Source organism: Ylistrum balloti, unplaced genomic scaffold, assembly GCF_031769215.1.
Source record: "Ylistrum balloti isolate Yb309-2 unplaced genomic scaffold, AGI_CSIRO_Ybal_v1 Utg369588, whole genome shotgun sequence".
Lineage (NCBI taxonomy): Eukaryota > Metazoa > Mollusca > Bivalvia > Pectinida > Pectinidae > Ylistrum > Ylistrum balloti.
In genome coordinates, this window is record NW_026781875.1 from 413,077 (window position 1) to 430,608 (window position 17,532).

General features: G+C 36.6%; 1 protein-coding gene across 1 annotated transcript; it reads right to left on the reverse strand.

The window, feature by feature from the left end:
* Positions 1 to 200: 200 nt before the first annotated feature.
* LOC132544245 (vitamin D(3) 25-hydroxylase-like) lies at positions 201 to 15,134 on the reverse strand. The gene is made up of 7 exons (XM_060207821.1): positions 15,085 to 15,134; positions 10,689 to 11,321; positions 4,683 to 4,895; positions 3,833 to 3,959; positions 1,765 to 2,033; positions 1,186 to 1,313; positions 201 to 800 (listed from the first exon to the last, which is right to left on the reverse strand). Exons 2-7 carry the CDS (start codon positions 11,292 to 11,294, stop codon positions 590 to 592), a joined length of 1,554 nt encoding a protein of 517 aa, XP_060063804.1. The 5' UTR covers positions 11,295 to 11,321; positions 15,085 to 15,134; the 3' UTR covers positions 201 to 589.
* Positions 15,135 to 17,532: the final 2,398 nt, after the last annotated feature.

The window sequence follows — 17,532 nt, forward strand, 5'->3', positions numbered from 1 at the left end:
TAAAAACCTCGGATTAAAAAAAATAGAAAAATGACGATAATGGACGACCGACTGTGCTTTCCCAAAAATTTTGGTAAAGATATGAGAGAAAAAGACTCTTTCATTATGTGTGTATGTAGGATAGGGATATTCCACCCTCGGGGTAACAAAATATGGTAAAACCCTCGGCAGAGCCTCGAGTTTCAAGATGTTTTGTGACCCTCGGGTGGAATATCCCCATCCTACATGCACGCATATGAAAGTCTTATAATCTTCCGTATTTGCCCTTGATAACATTAATAACATTTTATGATTTTTTTTTTTCATACTTAAATATTCAACCCTTTTAAAGATATATGATACATATACATATAACATAAAGATATATATACAACATGTATTTCTAAACGTGTTTTCTGTTGAAGGTAGAATTGGATAGGATAAACAACCTAGTAAAGAGACATGTACCATACTATTTGTCCCAACATATGTAGCACTATTAAACATATATATCTTCAAATGTTATATGAAAGCGTCATTTCCAGATCACTCAAAACCTTTTCCCCAAACAGCAAATATAAACGATTTTCCAACAACAGGTTTAGCTAGATTATCTAGGAATAGCCCGGCATTTATAGACATTTGGTAAAATAACTGGTGCCGATATGGCAAATTGTCGGGGATCGTGGGGCGGAAGTACTGTATCCTCTTCCGGTTGAAATTCGAATGTTCTAAGGAGATGTACAGCATATAAGAACATCCGGTTGTAAGCCATATCTCTACCTACACATTTTCTGTCTCCGACTCCGAAGGCGATAGAACTAAAAATGAAATGTAGACAACATTAAGCTGTGACAGATTATATTCCTTATCATACACGATGATTTGCTTCTAAGACAATATTCTTTTGTTTTCAAACATTGTTCTTTATAGCTCAATCAAATGGCCTTTTACATAAAACCAATCTGTATATGAATGCATCATGATATGATAAACCCTAAATACGAATAGAATTTTTTTTATTTCCGGCATTCTTTCAACGTTGTGAAAAAGAAAAAAAATGTATCGCATTAACAACTTACTTCCTCTCCAAAATATTGTACTAACTCATTTGAAAACAATTTTGTGTTGCTAAATATTTAATAGTACATTTTATGATGATATCTCTAAACCCTGATCTATTCCATTGCTGTGCCGTCCACTTACTTTCTGTGAACAGCATGATCCTTTGGGACGAGTGTGCCATTGTCTGTTAGATATCGCTCCGGGCGAAATTCCCAGGGGTCGTTCCATAATTCCTCGTCATGATGAGCTCCGTACAAGTTCCCGAAAATCTGCATTAAATGTATCTAACGGTTATATGCATAGACGTAACCCGTATCATAGACAAATGATTGTCGCTCCGTAAGAACTATGCATTTAAAAAAAATATTTATCATAACAAAGGTAATTATAAAACTGGTATAATAATCATAATAACAGACTTGTCAAGAAAATCTTTGTTCAAATTCACATGCAATGGAAAATACGAAGAATTTGCGCTGACACTCCCAAAAAGTACACAGAGAATTAAACATTCCGGAAGGAATAGCGTCTTTCGTGTCATCGACCATACCCGCTTTAGAAATCTTTATCAATCCGAGAGAACTATCTCAATAATAATGACACCAGACATACGAGCGAATATCAAACATGTCTAATTTTATATCGCACAAAGAGAATTAATACAGAAGTTATGAACTATTGCTCCACCCCGCCCCTGCTGGGCATGTTAAAACTACTTACAACGCTTCCTTTCTGTATTGTGTAACCTTCAATTTCTACCTCATGGTCAATGTTAGCATGGGCAGCTGTTAGCGGCAGATGAGACTGGTATCTAAGCAGTTCATAGATACAGGCTTGTACATATGGCAAGTTCTTCCGGTCTTCGATTGTGGGTAATCTCTCTCGTCCAATCACTTGATCTATTTCATCTCTCATTTTCTGCTGAACGTCCGGTAGGTGGAGCCACATAAAAATCATTCCGGACATGACACTTTTAGTTGTTAGCACGGCTTAAAAATTAAAGAAAGTTTTGTTAATAATATGCTTCCCAGTACGGCATCTTCACTTGCTCAAGGTTGAAATATCTTTAAGTAGGATTATGATTTTTACCTATCAGAAAAAATCGTTCAAAATATCAACAAGATTTTTCTCTGTCTTACTTCATAACTATTTGCGAGAAAATCTCCTGATTTAGAAGAACCGAAATTGCCTACAATCCTGTCTGTGTTTAACGTTTTCCTTTTTCACTTATTATACATTTTGTTATTTTCCACGGAATTAATTTTTTCCGTATAATCTGAAGTAAACTTTTCCTTTTCATGATTTCCTAGAAAATGGAATCCCATTATCGACATAACAATCGATTGTATTGGCAATGTTTCTATCACTTCACGAATTGTCTATAATGACCTTGTGTAGTCTACACCAGCTGACATGTCAGTATATTTGTGTTTAGTCTGTACCGCCTGACCTGTCAGTATATATGCGTTTTGTTCCCTCTTTTTACGTACTTTGTGAAATGTCATTTGTAACGATAACATGAGAGCTATCTTATGATGCTCCACACAAAAGCAGTGTTAGCATGAAGAATCGAACACATGGTATATTGCTACTAAACTTCGACTTTTACTGCGCGTGATGGAACGACAGCGGCTGTCACGGTTTTCAAAGGCTTATCCTAGAACTGGGCTGTATTCCTGGAGATGATTTTGTGTTCCGAAATCGGAATAATGTCAAAGAAATACAACATAAATCAGTTGTTGTTCTGTAAAAATGAATAAAACCGATGATCATTTTTGTATATAAGTTATTATTTCTATGGAGTACATCAAAAACACTAAAGAGTTCCAAAATTTGGAAGCAACTTTAAAACTTTTCAGAAAATTATGTAAGCGCGACATTTATCTTTGGTATGTGTCACTAATTGGAATCTGCATACAAAATAATGAACAGTGATATGTGAGAACTATTTTCAAATTCCCGAGATATTGTTTCAATGTTTGTTTATCAATTGAAATGTGTTCTCACGATGATCTGACGAATTATAATAACTTATATACAGTAGCTACAAGGGTTTCCGTTTATGGTTGTGCATCATATTTAAAAATGTACCAAATGAGAATCAGGTTTTGTGACCAACGCGGAAATGTTGGGCCGATGAAAATTTCTGACCGATGTTGTGCTGCTCCGTGTATACGTCACGTGACTAGGTTAGGCAGTGCATACAGGACTATTACAACCAGTCACGTGTGACGATACGCGATGAGAATTATTAGATAAAATTTTCATGAAATGACGTTATTTACTCGACTCTTTCATGTAGTTCAACATCCATATACATACGTAGCACATCTGTGACCTGTTGTAATTTTCTAATAAATTTGCAACATTAAAATAAAGACATGACACCGTCATGACAGAGGTGCCAAGATGGAGAGTGATGAAAGTGCAAGAGGAAGACAACACTTATTCGTAAAAAGAGGAACTTTATAACGAATAATTTGAAAAATATTTGTCGACATCAATAACGATGCCATGCGTTTTCACATCAGTAAGAAATATATTTTGTATCGAGAAAGAGGCTGTCGCTTTTTTTAACAACATTGACATACGGCATAACTCAGAATACTCATGGGAACATTAAACTTTCAATAAAAGTTAAAGTTCTGCAAAGTAAAGCATATATATATATATGCATGACGGTGTTTCGTCTCTACGACCCGGGTAACATGTGAGTCATGTTCCTACTTCCTAAACGTACTCCGTCAAATCCCTATTTAATACTACTTATTACTACCGATCCACTCACACGTGTTAATCAAGTCCATTAACATGCCGTTAATATGTTGATCTGTCAGCCAATCACATCCATTTGTCTCTTTACAGGAGAGCATATCATGTGAATAACACTTCACATTGTCCTTATCCAGGGTTTCCTGTAAACAAAATTAATTTGTTAAATGCTAGTAAGAATTAAAGGGTATAGTTAGAATTATTTATGGATGTACTCCATCCTCATTGGATTGAAAGAAGAAAATTATTCAATATAAAACTATTTCCATTGTTTTGTTTTTATTTTCTGTGTTTTTATATACTGTCTTATCTAAAGCTATAGCTAAAAATCGCTTAATTTCACGTTTAAAGGTAAAAACACCGCTGTATATATATGTACGTGTGTGTGCGTGTTTGTGTGGGTGATGGTGTGCGCGCGTGTCTGTGAGTGTGTGTGCGAGTGTGTGAGGTGAGTGTGTGTGAGTGTGTGTGTGTGTGATTGCGCGCGCGCGTGTGTGTGATGGCGTGCGCGCGTGTGTGTGATGGCGTGCGCGAGTGTGTGTGAGTGTATCTGTGTGTTTGAGAATAGAATTGTCCTCCACCATCTTGAACATTACATTAAGAATTTCGATAATGTATTTACGTATACAATGTACTTGTACCTATTTGTTGCATTACATGTGGATATAATAAAACTTGAAACTTGGCTGAGTACTTTGGTAATAGATCTTGCATGTCTTTTCTTGGACATTTTTCCGACGCAAGAATATTTTTGCAGTCAAAGAAGATTCGGAAATAGTGTAATCAGTACTGTTATACTTCAGAGCGTATTCAGCATCATTTTTATACTCGTTATCTTTTTTCTGAAAACGAATAAGTTTTTTTACCTTCATATCTGTAACAAGACTTTTAAACAGTGATTCTCGCTGTTGAATGACGTTGCTGTAAAGGTTGCCATAGAAACCACAGCAACGCCGTAACCACGGAAACTTGCTAAGGACGCCATGAACCTGTGGTTGTATCATGATGTCACCATCATGATCCAAAGCAATGATGCTTTCAAGAATCGGGTCGCCATCTTTCAAATGTTTGCCAGAAAACTGAATAAAAAGCAAAAATATATATTTTACCATTTCAAAAAAAAAAAAAAAAATGTACATGATGCAACGCATATACATAAATGAGTCCCTATATTTAAGCTGATCAAACTTCGTGTGACAAAATAGTAACCCCCTTCACCCCCTCTCTGACCATTCAGTTGTACATGAACCTGTATACTTGAGGCAGACAAATATTAACACATTGTTTAGAAGGGAAACATTGGTTAGCCAGTTAAGTAGGAAGTAATTCGGTGAACACTGACGTGAACCCGGAATCCCGCTCCACACCTTGACAACAGTGATCGACCCATCAGTAGTTTTGACCTAGCTATTTGATCAGTAACGGCCTAGCAAACTAATATTTTTAGCAACAACGTTTTCTTTAAAATATTATTATTATTACATTCTTAACGGCCCGTCAACACATAGAATGTCATCAGGGCCATCAATCGGTAAAACACACAGCGATCCGAAAGGGAATAACATTAGATAAAAAAGACTAATTCTATCGATGAATTTTCACAAAAAAATCACTTTATATGAAATTATTATGAATTGATAGCTATTGCAAAAGAAATTTTGCTTTTGTGTGTTTTTCTTTCTTTTTTTTTTTACTTCCGCATAATGCTGTTCCGTTTTTATCACTGTGTTTACTCAAATGTATAGTGCGTTGTAATTGAATTGTATGATATCTGAATGAATTTACGAATGATAAACACACATAGTGTATTGTACTAAACATCTGTTTGAAGTTCCGACCTAGTTTACAAGTGTTTACAGTTGTGGAGGATTACAAGGTTCATACAAATGAAACCCGAACGTCGTCCCACTTAACACCAAAGTGTTTAGTGGTCGTCCATTACCAGGGGATCGGTACAGTGTCCCGGATGTACTACTTGACACGTGATTCATTGTTTTACTGTACATCAAGTCTATATCACAATAGAAACATCTTCACGTGTATTTAGTTGATTGAGTGAGCCACTTAGAACACGATCACCACACACCAAATTACCATCAAATGTCATACTACGTCATCAGTGTAGATATTAAAACTGAAACACCGGATGTGTCTCACGAGTAATCAATCAATACCAGAACTTCAAACGAGATGAAAACAAGTTTGACTTTTGCAAATAAGTGGACGAGGTTAACACTGAATCCTCTCTTTATAATGCTACTCTGAAATATGTCTGCAGATTTTTAGCTTCATAATCAATATGTCTTGTTAAATGCAATGTGTGTTCTTTTAATATTAACGACAGGCAGAAGAAACTTTGCAATACAGACACAATGCAGACACACTAGCGTTCGGTCCTGCAATATTGAATTTAGTGCACAAATCGTCTTTTACCAACGGTATGAACTAGCATAAAAATGCAGTACACTTAAACTTAGCACAGGTGAATTTGGAAAGGTTTTCACCCCAAAGAATCTTTTTCATATTAAGATAAAAGTTTTTAAAAGATAGGTTTCTTTCTTACATTTGACGAAGACCCGATTTACAAAGCTGAGACATCATGGTACATCCCTGATGTTCGGCAAAACAGTATGTTGTTAGACCAGACAGATAAGTTGTAAGGTCAGACAGAGAAGTTGTTAGACCAGACAGATAAATTGTTAGGTCAGACAGAGAAGTTGTTAGGTCAGACAGATAAATTGTTAGACCAGACAGAGAAGTTGTTAGGTCAGACAGAGAAGTTGTTAGACCAGACAGATAAATTGTTAGGTCAGACAGAGAAGTTGTTAGACCAGACAGATAAATTGTTAGGTCAGACAGAGAAGTTGTTAGGTCAGACAGATGAGTTGTTAGACCAGACAGATAAATTGTTAGGTCAGACAGAGAAGTTGTTAGGTCAGACAGATGAGTTGTTAGGTCAGACTGATAAGTTGTTAGGTCAGACAGATAAGTTGTTAGGTCAGACAGTTAAGTTGTTAGGTCAGACTGAGAAGTTGTTAGGTCAGACTGAGAAGTTGTTAGGTCAGACAGAGAAGTTGTTAGGTCAGACAGATGAGTTGTTAGGTCAGACTGATAAGTTGTTAGGTCAGACAGATAAGTTGTTAGGTCAGACAGTTAAGTTGTAAGGTCAGACAGATAAGTTGTTAGGTCAGACTGAGAAGTTGTTAGGTCAGACTGAGAAGTTGTTAGGTCAGACAGATGAGTTGTTAGGTCAGACAGATGAGTTGTTAGGTCAGACAGATAAGTTGTTAGGTCAGACAGAGAAGTTGCTAGGTCAGACAGATAAGTTGCTAGGTCAGACAGATAAGTTGTAAGGTCAGACAGATGAGTTGTTAGGTCAGACAGATGAGTTGTTAGACCAGACAGATAAATTGTTAGGTCAGACAGAGAAGTTGTTAGGTCAGACAGATGAGTTGTTAGGTCAGACAGATAAGTTGTTAGGTCAGACAGATGAGTTGTTAGGTCAGACAGTTAAGTTGTAAGGTCAGACAGATAAGTTGTTAGGTCAGACTGAGAAGTTGTTAGGTCAGACTGAGAAGTTGTTAGGTCAGACAGATGAGTTGTTAGGTCAGACAGATAAGTTGTTAGGTCAGATAGATAAGTTGTTAGGTCAGACAGATAAGTTGTAAGGTCAGACAGATAAGTTGTAAGGTCAGATAGATAAGTTGTATGGTCAGACAGATAAGTTGTTAGGTCAGATAGATAAGTTGTTAGGTCAGACAGATAAGTTGTTAGGTCAGACAGATAAGTTGTAAGGTCAGACAGATGAGTTGTTAGGTCAGACAGATAAGTTGTTAGACCAGACAGATAAGTTGTTAGGTCAGACAGATAAGTTGTTAGACCAGACAGATAAGTTGTTAGGTCAGACAGATAAGTTGTAAGGTCAGACAGAGAAGTTGCTAGGTCAGACAGATAAGTTGTTAGGTCAGACAGAGAAGTTGTTAGGTCAGACAGATGAGTTGTTAGGTCAGAGAGATAAGTTGGAAGGTCAGACAGATAAGTTGTTAGGTCAGACAGATAAGTTGTTAGGTCAGACAGATAAGTTGTATGGTCAGACAGATAAGTTGTTAGACCAGACAGATAAGTTGTTAGACCAGACAGATAAGTTGTTAGACCAGACTGATAAGTTGTATGGTCAGACAGATAAGTTGTATGGTCAGACAGATAAGTTGTAAGGTCAGACAGATAAGTTGTATGGTCAGACAGATAAGTTGTTAGACCAGTGTAACAAAATAAGATCCGATTAATAATTATGCAGTTAATAACCAATCAGAGTTAATTAATAATATATTATATAATTGATGATATTTAGTGCAGAGCTATCAAACCGTTTATCGGTCAAGGAATTAGATAAGTACTTAAGGTCTCACGTTAAATACATAATTCAAGCATTTATGGTCAGTTTATAGAACTGGACCTACGTCATTGAATACTTATGAAACTTCAAATTGTGAGATCAGCATGTTTTGACCGGAGTATTACAAAATTTGGGCTAATTCTGGTAGGGTTAGGAACACTTGACCATATCACATTTTTGGCAACGTGATCGTTGTCTATAAAATAGGGGCTCGCACTGTTGCTAACAGACTTGGGGAGAACGACTGGCCAGAGAACATCACCAGTGTTACTCTCTCTCCTCATTTCTCATATTCGGCCAATGGAATCTAAAACTTGTTAACTGTAGACTTTATTTCAACTTTTCGAACACTTTCGTTTTAACTGCATGTGAAGACTAGAGAACTTGCACTACCTGGTTGGATTGTTATTTTTAAGCATATATAAGCACCTGAGGTGTTATGAAGTACTAACTATGGAAAACCACTATACGATGAAATAAACGTTTCGGTCAACCCAAGTAAACACTGTGTTTAGTCATTGTGTTACACCAGGCAGATAAATTGTTAGGTCAGACAGTTAAGTTGTAAGTTCAGACAGTTAAGTTGTAAGGTCAGACAGAGAAGTTGTTAGGTCAAACAGATGAGTTGTTAGGTCAGACAGACAAGTTGTTAGGTCAGACAGAGAAGTTGTAAGGTCAGACAGATAAGTTGTTAGACCAGACAGATAAATTGTTAGGTCAGACAGTTAAGGTGTAAGGTCAGACAGTTAAGTTGTAAGGTCAGACAGTTAAGTGGTTTGGTCAGACAGATGAATTGTAAGGTCAGACAGTTAAGTTGTTAGGTCAGACAGAGAAGTTGTTAGGTCAGACAGATAAGTTGTTAGGTCAGACAGTTAAGTTGTTAGGTCAGACAGATAAGTTGTTAGGTCAGACAATTAAGTTGTTAGGTCAGACAGAGAAGTTGCTAGGTCAGACAGTTAAGTTGCTAGGTCAGACAGATAAGTTGTTAGGTCAGACAGATAAGTTGTTAGGTCAGACAGATGAGTTGTTAGGTCAGACAGTTAAGTTGTTAGGTCAGACAGAGAAGTTGCTAGGTCAGACAGATAAGTTGTAAGGTCAGAGAGATAAGTTGTTAGGTCAGAGAGATAAGTTGTTAGGTCAGACAGATGAGTTGTTAGGTCAGACAGTTAAGTTGCTAGGTCAGACAGTTAAGTTGTTAGGTCAGACAGTTAAGTTGTTAGGTCAGATAAATGAGTTGTTAGACCAGACAGATAAATTGTTAGGTCAGACAGTTAAGTAGCTAGGTCAGACATTTAAGTTGTTAGGTCAGACAGAGAAGTTGCTAGGTCAGAAAGATAAGTTGTAAGGTCAGAGAGATAAGTTGTAAGGTCAGAGAGATAAGTTGTTAGGTCAGACTGATAAGTTGTTAGGTCAGACAGTTAAGTTGTTAGGTCAGAGAGATAAGTTGTAAGGTCAGACAGATAAGTTGTTAGGTCAGACAGTTAAGTTGTTAGGTCAGATAAATAAGTTGTTAGACCAGACAGATAAATTGTTAGGTCAGACAGTTAAGTAGCTAGGTCAGACAGTCAAGTTGCTAGGTCAGACAGATGAGTTGTTAGATCACACAGTTAAGTTGTTAGGTCAGACAAATAAGCTGTTAGGTCAGACAGATAAGGCGATACGTGTTTAATTACATCACGGAAGTCGCCGTGGAAATGGTACCTCATCCGATCTTTTAACATTTTGTAGAAATAGAATTTTGTTGTGGTTTGCTGACACCTGCATGTCATATTTTAATTCATTTTGACTTGTGACACGGACTAGAATATACACATGTACTTAAAATTCTTTTCGATAGTCAATGGGTAAAGATGGTGCACCTTTCCACCAAATTCTTTGAACTTTGAACTTTCCTCAATTTCCTCCTAGGTTTCTATATTTATGTTCTCAGCATCACTGACGAATCTTAGCAGGGCTGTTCGATGTAAACTTGATTTTACTGTACGTAAATCGAAATTTGTAATGAGTAGTGTCATTCGCTTGTGTGTATTTTGTAAACTTTTATAATTATCATATCGGCTACGGATCAGACAGAGTTAGGAGTTTAGCCAATCGTTAAACACGATAAGGTCTTTAAGGTTATTTTTTTTTTTATCAAATTTGAGTATTCTTGAAAGTAATACCGCGTCTTGTGTGAAAGACCGAACAGTTACTGAAAAGTCACGTATCTTTCAATCACCGACTCTAGTAATGTTTTATGAACTGATTGGGTTTGTTATATAACACATCGAAGGATAAATTTGCATACTAACTGGTTTTACATCTGTTTCGCTAATTACAAATTTACCAATTAATAACTGGCGTATTAGACCACTAGAAACACTCCCCAAACACTTAGCGCTCCAACACACGCATTCATAAACAGAGTTCATTTTGGCCTACAAACAAACCACACATACCGTACCCTATGAGGCACACAACATCTAGTTATACTTACAAATCCACCTATGAGTTTACAAAACGATGGCATGAGGAGCTTAACGGCATCTACAGCTTGGCCGTTCTGCGCGTGAAACTGATTCAGCACACATCGGAACTCCTCGTCCGCAATATCCTGGAAGTGTTTGGAAGAGAAACCATGCTTGTTTATACAAGACACCATTAATTTCTTCATTTTTCTAAACGACTCGCTGTACCTGTTGAGCAGCACGTCCCTGTAGTTATACATGACGTACTTGCCGATGAAATTTGGAGGTCTGTCATTCACAAGAGAAGCGAATTCTTCACTTTCAAATGCTTTCCGAATCAACTCCGGGGAATTCAGTACAACAATGTTCTGTCCTAATATTTTAAAACTTATAATGTCTCCATATTGTCTTTTCCATTTCTCTAGATTCTTGTGCATCTCTCCGGGGCTAACCTGAAAATGGACACCAAAATAAGGCATCCCTTTCGGCCCCGGAGGGTATTTCTTCTTTCTTTTCGTCTTTTTCGTGGAATCACGTAACTGATTTTCGTCCACAGTTACCGTTTCATTTCCGGTCACACTGTAGATTAGTGCGAGGAAAACGCAAGTTGCAGCCAGTGTAGCTTTGACAAACATCGTATGATGACCTAGGGAGTTCCAAACCTGAAAATATATCAGAATACATTAATGTTTATCACACAGAGACATAAAGTGCGGTTCTAGATCAAGCATATGACCGTACCGTGCCAAACCAAACAAGGCAGGAAAAAACATTTTCCAGGAATGTACAAATGATGAGTGCTAATCGATTTTTTCTGAGTAGGGATATATATGGATGATTTTGAGTGCTGCTTAAATGAAGACAAACTTGGCAACGTTTTCATAAAAAAAAACCCAGCTCGATGACTGTACAAAAAATGTGAAGAATAGCGCCATTCGATACATATTAAGAATTAGTTAGAGCAGACCCAAATAATGAAATATACTACAACACACAGCTGTTTGGTCATTCTTTGACGCGTCACTGATAATAAAGGCATATATTTCAAACTCGGCAGAGCCTCGGGTTAGACAACAACAAAAATCACCCCTCGGGTTGGAGATTTCTCTATCACACCCTCAGGGTAGGGAAGATTCTATTTGTTCCATATGTTAGGAAATTTCGCAATGATCATGTATCTGATAGCTTTACATGAACGTAAAGTACATGTGTATATTCTGATACGTGCCACTGTCCGAATGAATTAAAACATGGCATGCATTTTACGATCGATGATGGGGATAGCGTGTTCCGTCCTTGTGAAAAGCATATTCTAAATTTAGAAACTCGGCGATGGGGCGAAACAATAAAACATCACGTTGAATAGCCGGGCGGGTTATTTTCAAAACCAACGATAACGAAAACATATTTCTAATAGTAGATACGCAGATATAGATGTAAAACCAGAAATAGGCATCCACTTTAACAAGGAAAACTGGGAGAAATCCGAGTTTCCCTAGGTTAACTTCTACACATCGTAGTAAAGTGTACAATGTTTTATTTTCTATATGAACTTGTGTTTTTGTCAACAGGTCATGATGTAGAAAATTCTGTAGGCATATATTATATATTAGGGAAATCATACAGGGAAACAACATGTCTCTCATTTTTCCAGTGGGAATGCACCGTAGAACTGGCAGAAGTTTCGAGATATCACGAGGGTGGTCGGGTGGTCGGGTGGCGCAGTTGTAACGCACTCGCCTTTCACCTAGCCGTCCGGGGTTCGACTCCTGGAACGGACTTGAAAAGGTAAGGGTCACCTGCTCGACCCGACGTGGGATTTCCCCGGTTACTCCGGTTTCCTCCTTCAATAAAGCCTCTCTCGCCCTTACATCCGGGCCAACACGAGTGGTTGGTATAACTTGAAATAAGTTAGTTATATCATTAGGAGAGTCTAGCTACCAGTGACCTGAGCCATCCATCGACAAGTAAATCTACGATAGGTATTGCCAGTCCTAGTCTATATCAATTAAGTCTTGTATTTAAGTTATCAGTATGATATTAATTCATACTAGCGTATCGACAACATTATGTGATCTACTTCTGGCCACTTCAATGTTAGGAGAGAATTCACATAGGCTTTGCCTGTTATTCAATCCAGTTTGACGTTTACATCTTGTCAATAAAATTTGTTGAAATGAAATGAAATTTCACATACGATTAGTGAAAACGAGGCTAAGGATTTAGCGTGCATCTCATTAAAGACGTCACGGTTTTAACTGACTTTATCTTACAGCAATTCTGATAGCTCACGCGCCTTTAGTGGGGGAACAAGCAGTAAGGGGATAGTTCTATTTATAAATAATTATGACTTGTTTTATTCTTATCATGAAGATGTTAACAATTCTGCAGAACTGAATGGATCAGTGGTAAGATGTTTATTTAGAGCAGAAGACGCTGGGGACATGACGAACCGTAGCTTCATTCTCAACCACGTGATATATATATCATAAAACGTTAAGTGCCTGTCTTATCTCTTAATCACACTCTACTTATCAGCCACTAGCTGGAGTTTGCTGGTTATCTATATAAAACTGTTTTTGTTGTAAAAGAAGTTTACCACACGAATTATACACGGCTTTGTTGGCAGGGAACCTTTAGGGCTATGATTGAACCTTTTAACTGTTGGAGTTTACATCGCATTTCAAGGAGGAAAAGAAATTAGGTATTAGTTTTTCAATTCTTTATTTTATCAACGCATTTGCTTCTTTCAACATTTTGGCATTGGATTGTTAACACTGCAATACACTATGTTATCTCGTACCGTGAGATGCCTCCACATATCTTGATGTCTATAGAATTCAGCAAGGAATCTCTGACACCAATGTTTTTTAAACAAAGCATGGTAGAGAGTAATTAATATGTGAATATAAAATATGAAAAATAACATAGGAAGTTGATTAAAGATGTACAAATATTGTTATCTTATAAACTGTACAGTTATTTCACATCTTTACCTCAAATATTTAGCATAAAGGGATAAAAAATTATGAATATTGATATCGCTTAATCAGGCGATAATAAGACAATTAAAGAGTTATGCGTCATTTTGAAATCCGGGCACATGACGATGGGATTTTAAATGGTCACATATATGGAAGTCCAGGAACATGACGATGGGATTTTAAATGGCCATATACATGGAAGTTCAGGAACATGACGATGGGATTTTAAATGGCCATATACATGGAAGTTCAGGAACATGACGATGGGATTTTAAATGGCCATATACATGGAAATTCAGGAACATGACGATGCATTAAACTCCCTGCCGTAGGTGATCTATATGTGATGAACGACTGTGGACAACAACTGAACTTCCCATCACAAGTATCTGTATTTATGTGTGTATAATATACTGCCTAAGGTTATCACAATACAAACTAGCAGAGTTAAGTATTTGTCTTTAATCGAGTTGTCTGTATCTGTTTATATGATTCTGTTATCGTCACATTTCCGAGATGTAACGGAGATACCCGATGTATTTGCTTATCTACGACAGCATAAATACATTGTATAAACCCCATCTCCATTGTAGATTCAGAGGAGTTTGATTAAGAAATTATCACATATTAGAAGTCAAGAAGGAAGATAAACGTTTTACCGTGTGTTGTATACATGCCACAAGCGAACTTCAGGGTAATTGTTGGGAGAGTAATGAACTAGTTTACATAGATTGGTTGGTCATGCATGAAGGAAATGGACAGAATCATTATATATGTTGAATATCATATATCATTAAAAATCATAAACAACTAACACCTTTTCTATTTGTAACTTTTTTACGTGAAGGGAACAAAATATTCTGCATGCGTTTTATATCAAATCACAGGTACTTCCGGTGAAAACTCTATAATTGGTTCGATATGGAGCCAGGATTGGTAACAGATGGCCACTGTATTCAACAATAATGTTGGCTCAGACTAAATGTTTATATAGGAAAAGGATACAGTGTGGCTGCCTATAAACACATTGCCTGAATGACCTCATATATTGGTACTCACATGAATGTTAACAGGATCAGACTCTAGTATGAACAGACAGCACGTGCTAGCAGGTCCAAACAAATTGGAACTAACTTTGAGAAACTATGTTACTCGTGCCGTTTGCCAAAACACTTGGTCCCTCTAAAATTAGCACCATCGCACGTAAAAAAGCACCAAGGTTTCAACTGAACACGTACAGAGCTGAAAGCAGTGTATTTTGGTACCCAAATACATATCTGTTAGACATTATCATGAAAAATAGTAAAATATTCAAATATATCTTTAAGTAAAAACCGGTACATTTATCTATCAGAAGTTGAGCGGATATATAGCCTGAAACTTATTAAACGAAAAATTCAGCGTAATTAATTATCAAGAGATAGAACTGAAAAAAGGTTACCTTGAAATATTATGAAAATCCTCGCCAATCCAACAGCTTCAGAAATGTATGTTTTCCTTGTGAAGGCTATGTCTACCTTCCTGTAAAACACACCCCTGAGTTAACATTCACAGCTAACAGATACGCACAGGTTTATATATACACACGTGAATGAGTGATATTGAAAACGTCACAGCTACCGGATACCAACAAGTAGCCCTTCGTAAAATCATAACCAATATCAATATCTGACATGCGCGAAGGAGTCTTAAATGTCAAAGGTTAACTCTCAGGAATTTCGGATAGTGCCAAAGGGCAACTCCTACGGCAAATACACATCTGTTGTGTTTTGGGGTTTTTTCCTGGTGATCGGAGGTTTCAGTGAATTAATAGTACATTTTAGTAAGAAAAAAGGGTTTCAGTAAATTAATAGTACATTTTAGTAAGAAGGAAGTAATAGTATTAAGAGTCATTTAAAGATCGATGAAGGTAGGGTAAAAAATCGCTAAACTTTAAGAGATTTCTTATCTGTGGCTTAATACATAATCTTCCACAAGTTTCTCTAACTATGATATTTATAAAACTAGTCTTTTTGTCTGTTTACTAAATAAGATGTGAGATGAAATGAGGAGTTTCACAAGACTATTATAACTTGGAAAAGAATTAGAGATTCTGTTCATCACATAACTCCAAACATTCATAATATCTAAGCTGAAGATATTCTATATCAATTTATTTGTTGACGCGATGACGTATATGTCGCAATGAAGTTATGACGTCAGATAAGATACACAAGGAAGACATGCGCTATTCAACTGGTATACGGAGATGTGTGATACCTATTTGATAATTTGATATTTGGTTCCGGTATCGATAATCAGATTTAGAAATAAGATTGATAGTAAAGACAGTTTTTATCAGCCGTACTATACAGCCATTACATTTCTGAAATCTATTGTAATAGAAATGATTGAAAAAATATCATTTTATAGGATTCTATTGACAGCTAAAAATGTGTTAAATGTAACTTTTTTTCAAATACAAAAAAATCTCAGAAAGGTCCGAAAGGTTAACGTAGTATCTTAGAACATCAAACAAACAAACAAACAATACAAAAAACAAAAAATAAAGGTAAAAACAGAACGTGAAATTCTACAGATATGTATTCCGATACAAACAACCCTCTCCCTCGTTACTATAGGAACGAATAGGCCAAAATGAACCCCCATCCCCCATGTTAGATATGGTGATAGAAACATCTAGGTTCTTTCATTGGAAACAACAAACCAAGACTACATGAATTCCTAGAATCCTAATATTAATGCCTGAAATTATTTTTACGCAATTTGGAAATACAACTATGTATAAATTTCTAACGCACAAATATATTTTTAATGTTTGGTGTGTCGGTATGGACAGGTGAATGAGGTCATTTAAATGGCTGAATGAAGGAATTGAAATACAACTGTGTTGTTCTGCTAGTGAGCCTGAAGGTTCAGAAGGATGCAGTGTAGATACAGATTTATAGTTTTAAAACTTTTGATATATGTGATGATACAAAAGATAGCAGGTTAACCTATTTGTCTAAACACATGTGAGTGCATGTTTTATGTTGTTGAGCATGATGTGTAATCTCACTGTACATGTAAAATCGTTTTAGGAAGGAATATCACGCTGTTGTGTTTATAAACATTTCAGTATGAACGAATTCCGTCAGTACAGAAAGATGTCATAGACTAGGTGTCAGTGTACTACAATAAAGAATGCCTATTGTTGGTATAACAATGGCGAGTTCGTGACGCCCCTTGTAAATATCAGACTAACTAAATTAGACATTACTCGTGAAAAGGTTGAAGACACAATTCTAAAATTCGGGTTACATAATCCTTGAATGTTACTTAAACCTGTCAATATCTAAATGTCAATTACCTTTTAGCAATGACTGAATTTCCAAGCTATTTAACGCCATCATTAAGTAATATTATATATTGTTACCAACACTGGAACCATATCACAGACGTGTCGGCCAGACGAGGCTTGTTGTCAAAATATAGCAGCGCGTTGATTCAGAGGTTTCACCAAGCTTACATTCATAAATCCTGCATTCGGTTGGAAAGAACAGATCCCCCCTCCCCTCTAAACCCCTTCCCCCTACTCCGACATGAATGAATGGAAACGGAGTTCCGAACAAATTGAATACATCAGTAACGATGGCAGGAAATCATGATAGTCTTCAATGTTTAATTATTTTCGAAAAACAAATAACGTATTATCTATTTCTCTTATTTTTCTGTAATATTGTTTAGAATAAATCAAATGTTCCTTGTATAAGACCAGTAAAATTATAATGAAACCTAGACCTGGTAGGCAAATCAGTTGGAAACTATTCCAACTTCGTTAAACATCACGTGACATGATTAAGGATCTGTGCGTGTATACACGTGACAGTTTATATCTTTTACACCAATT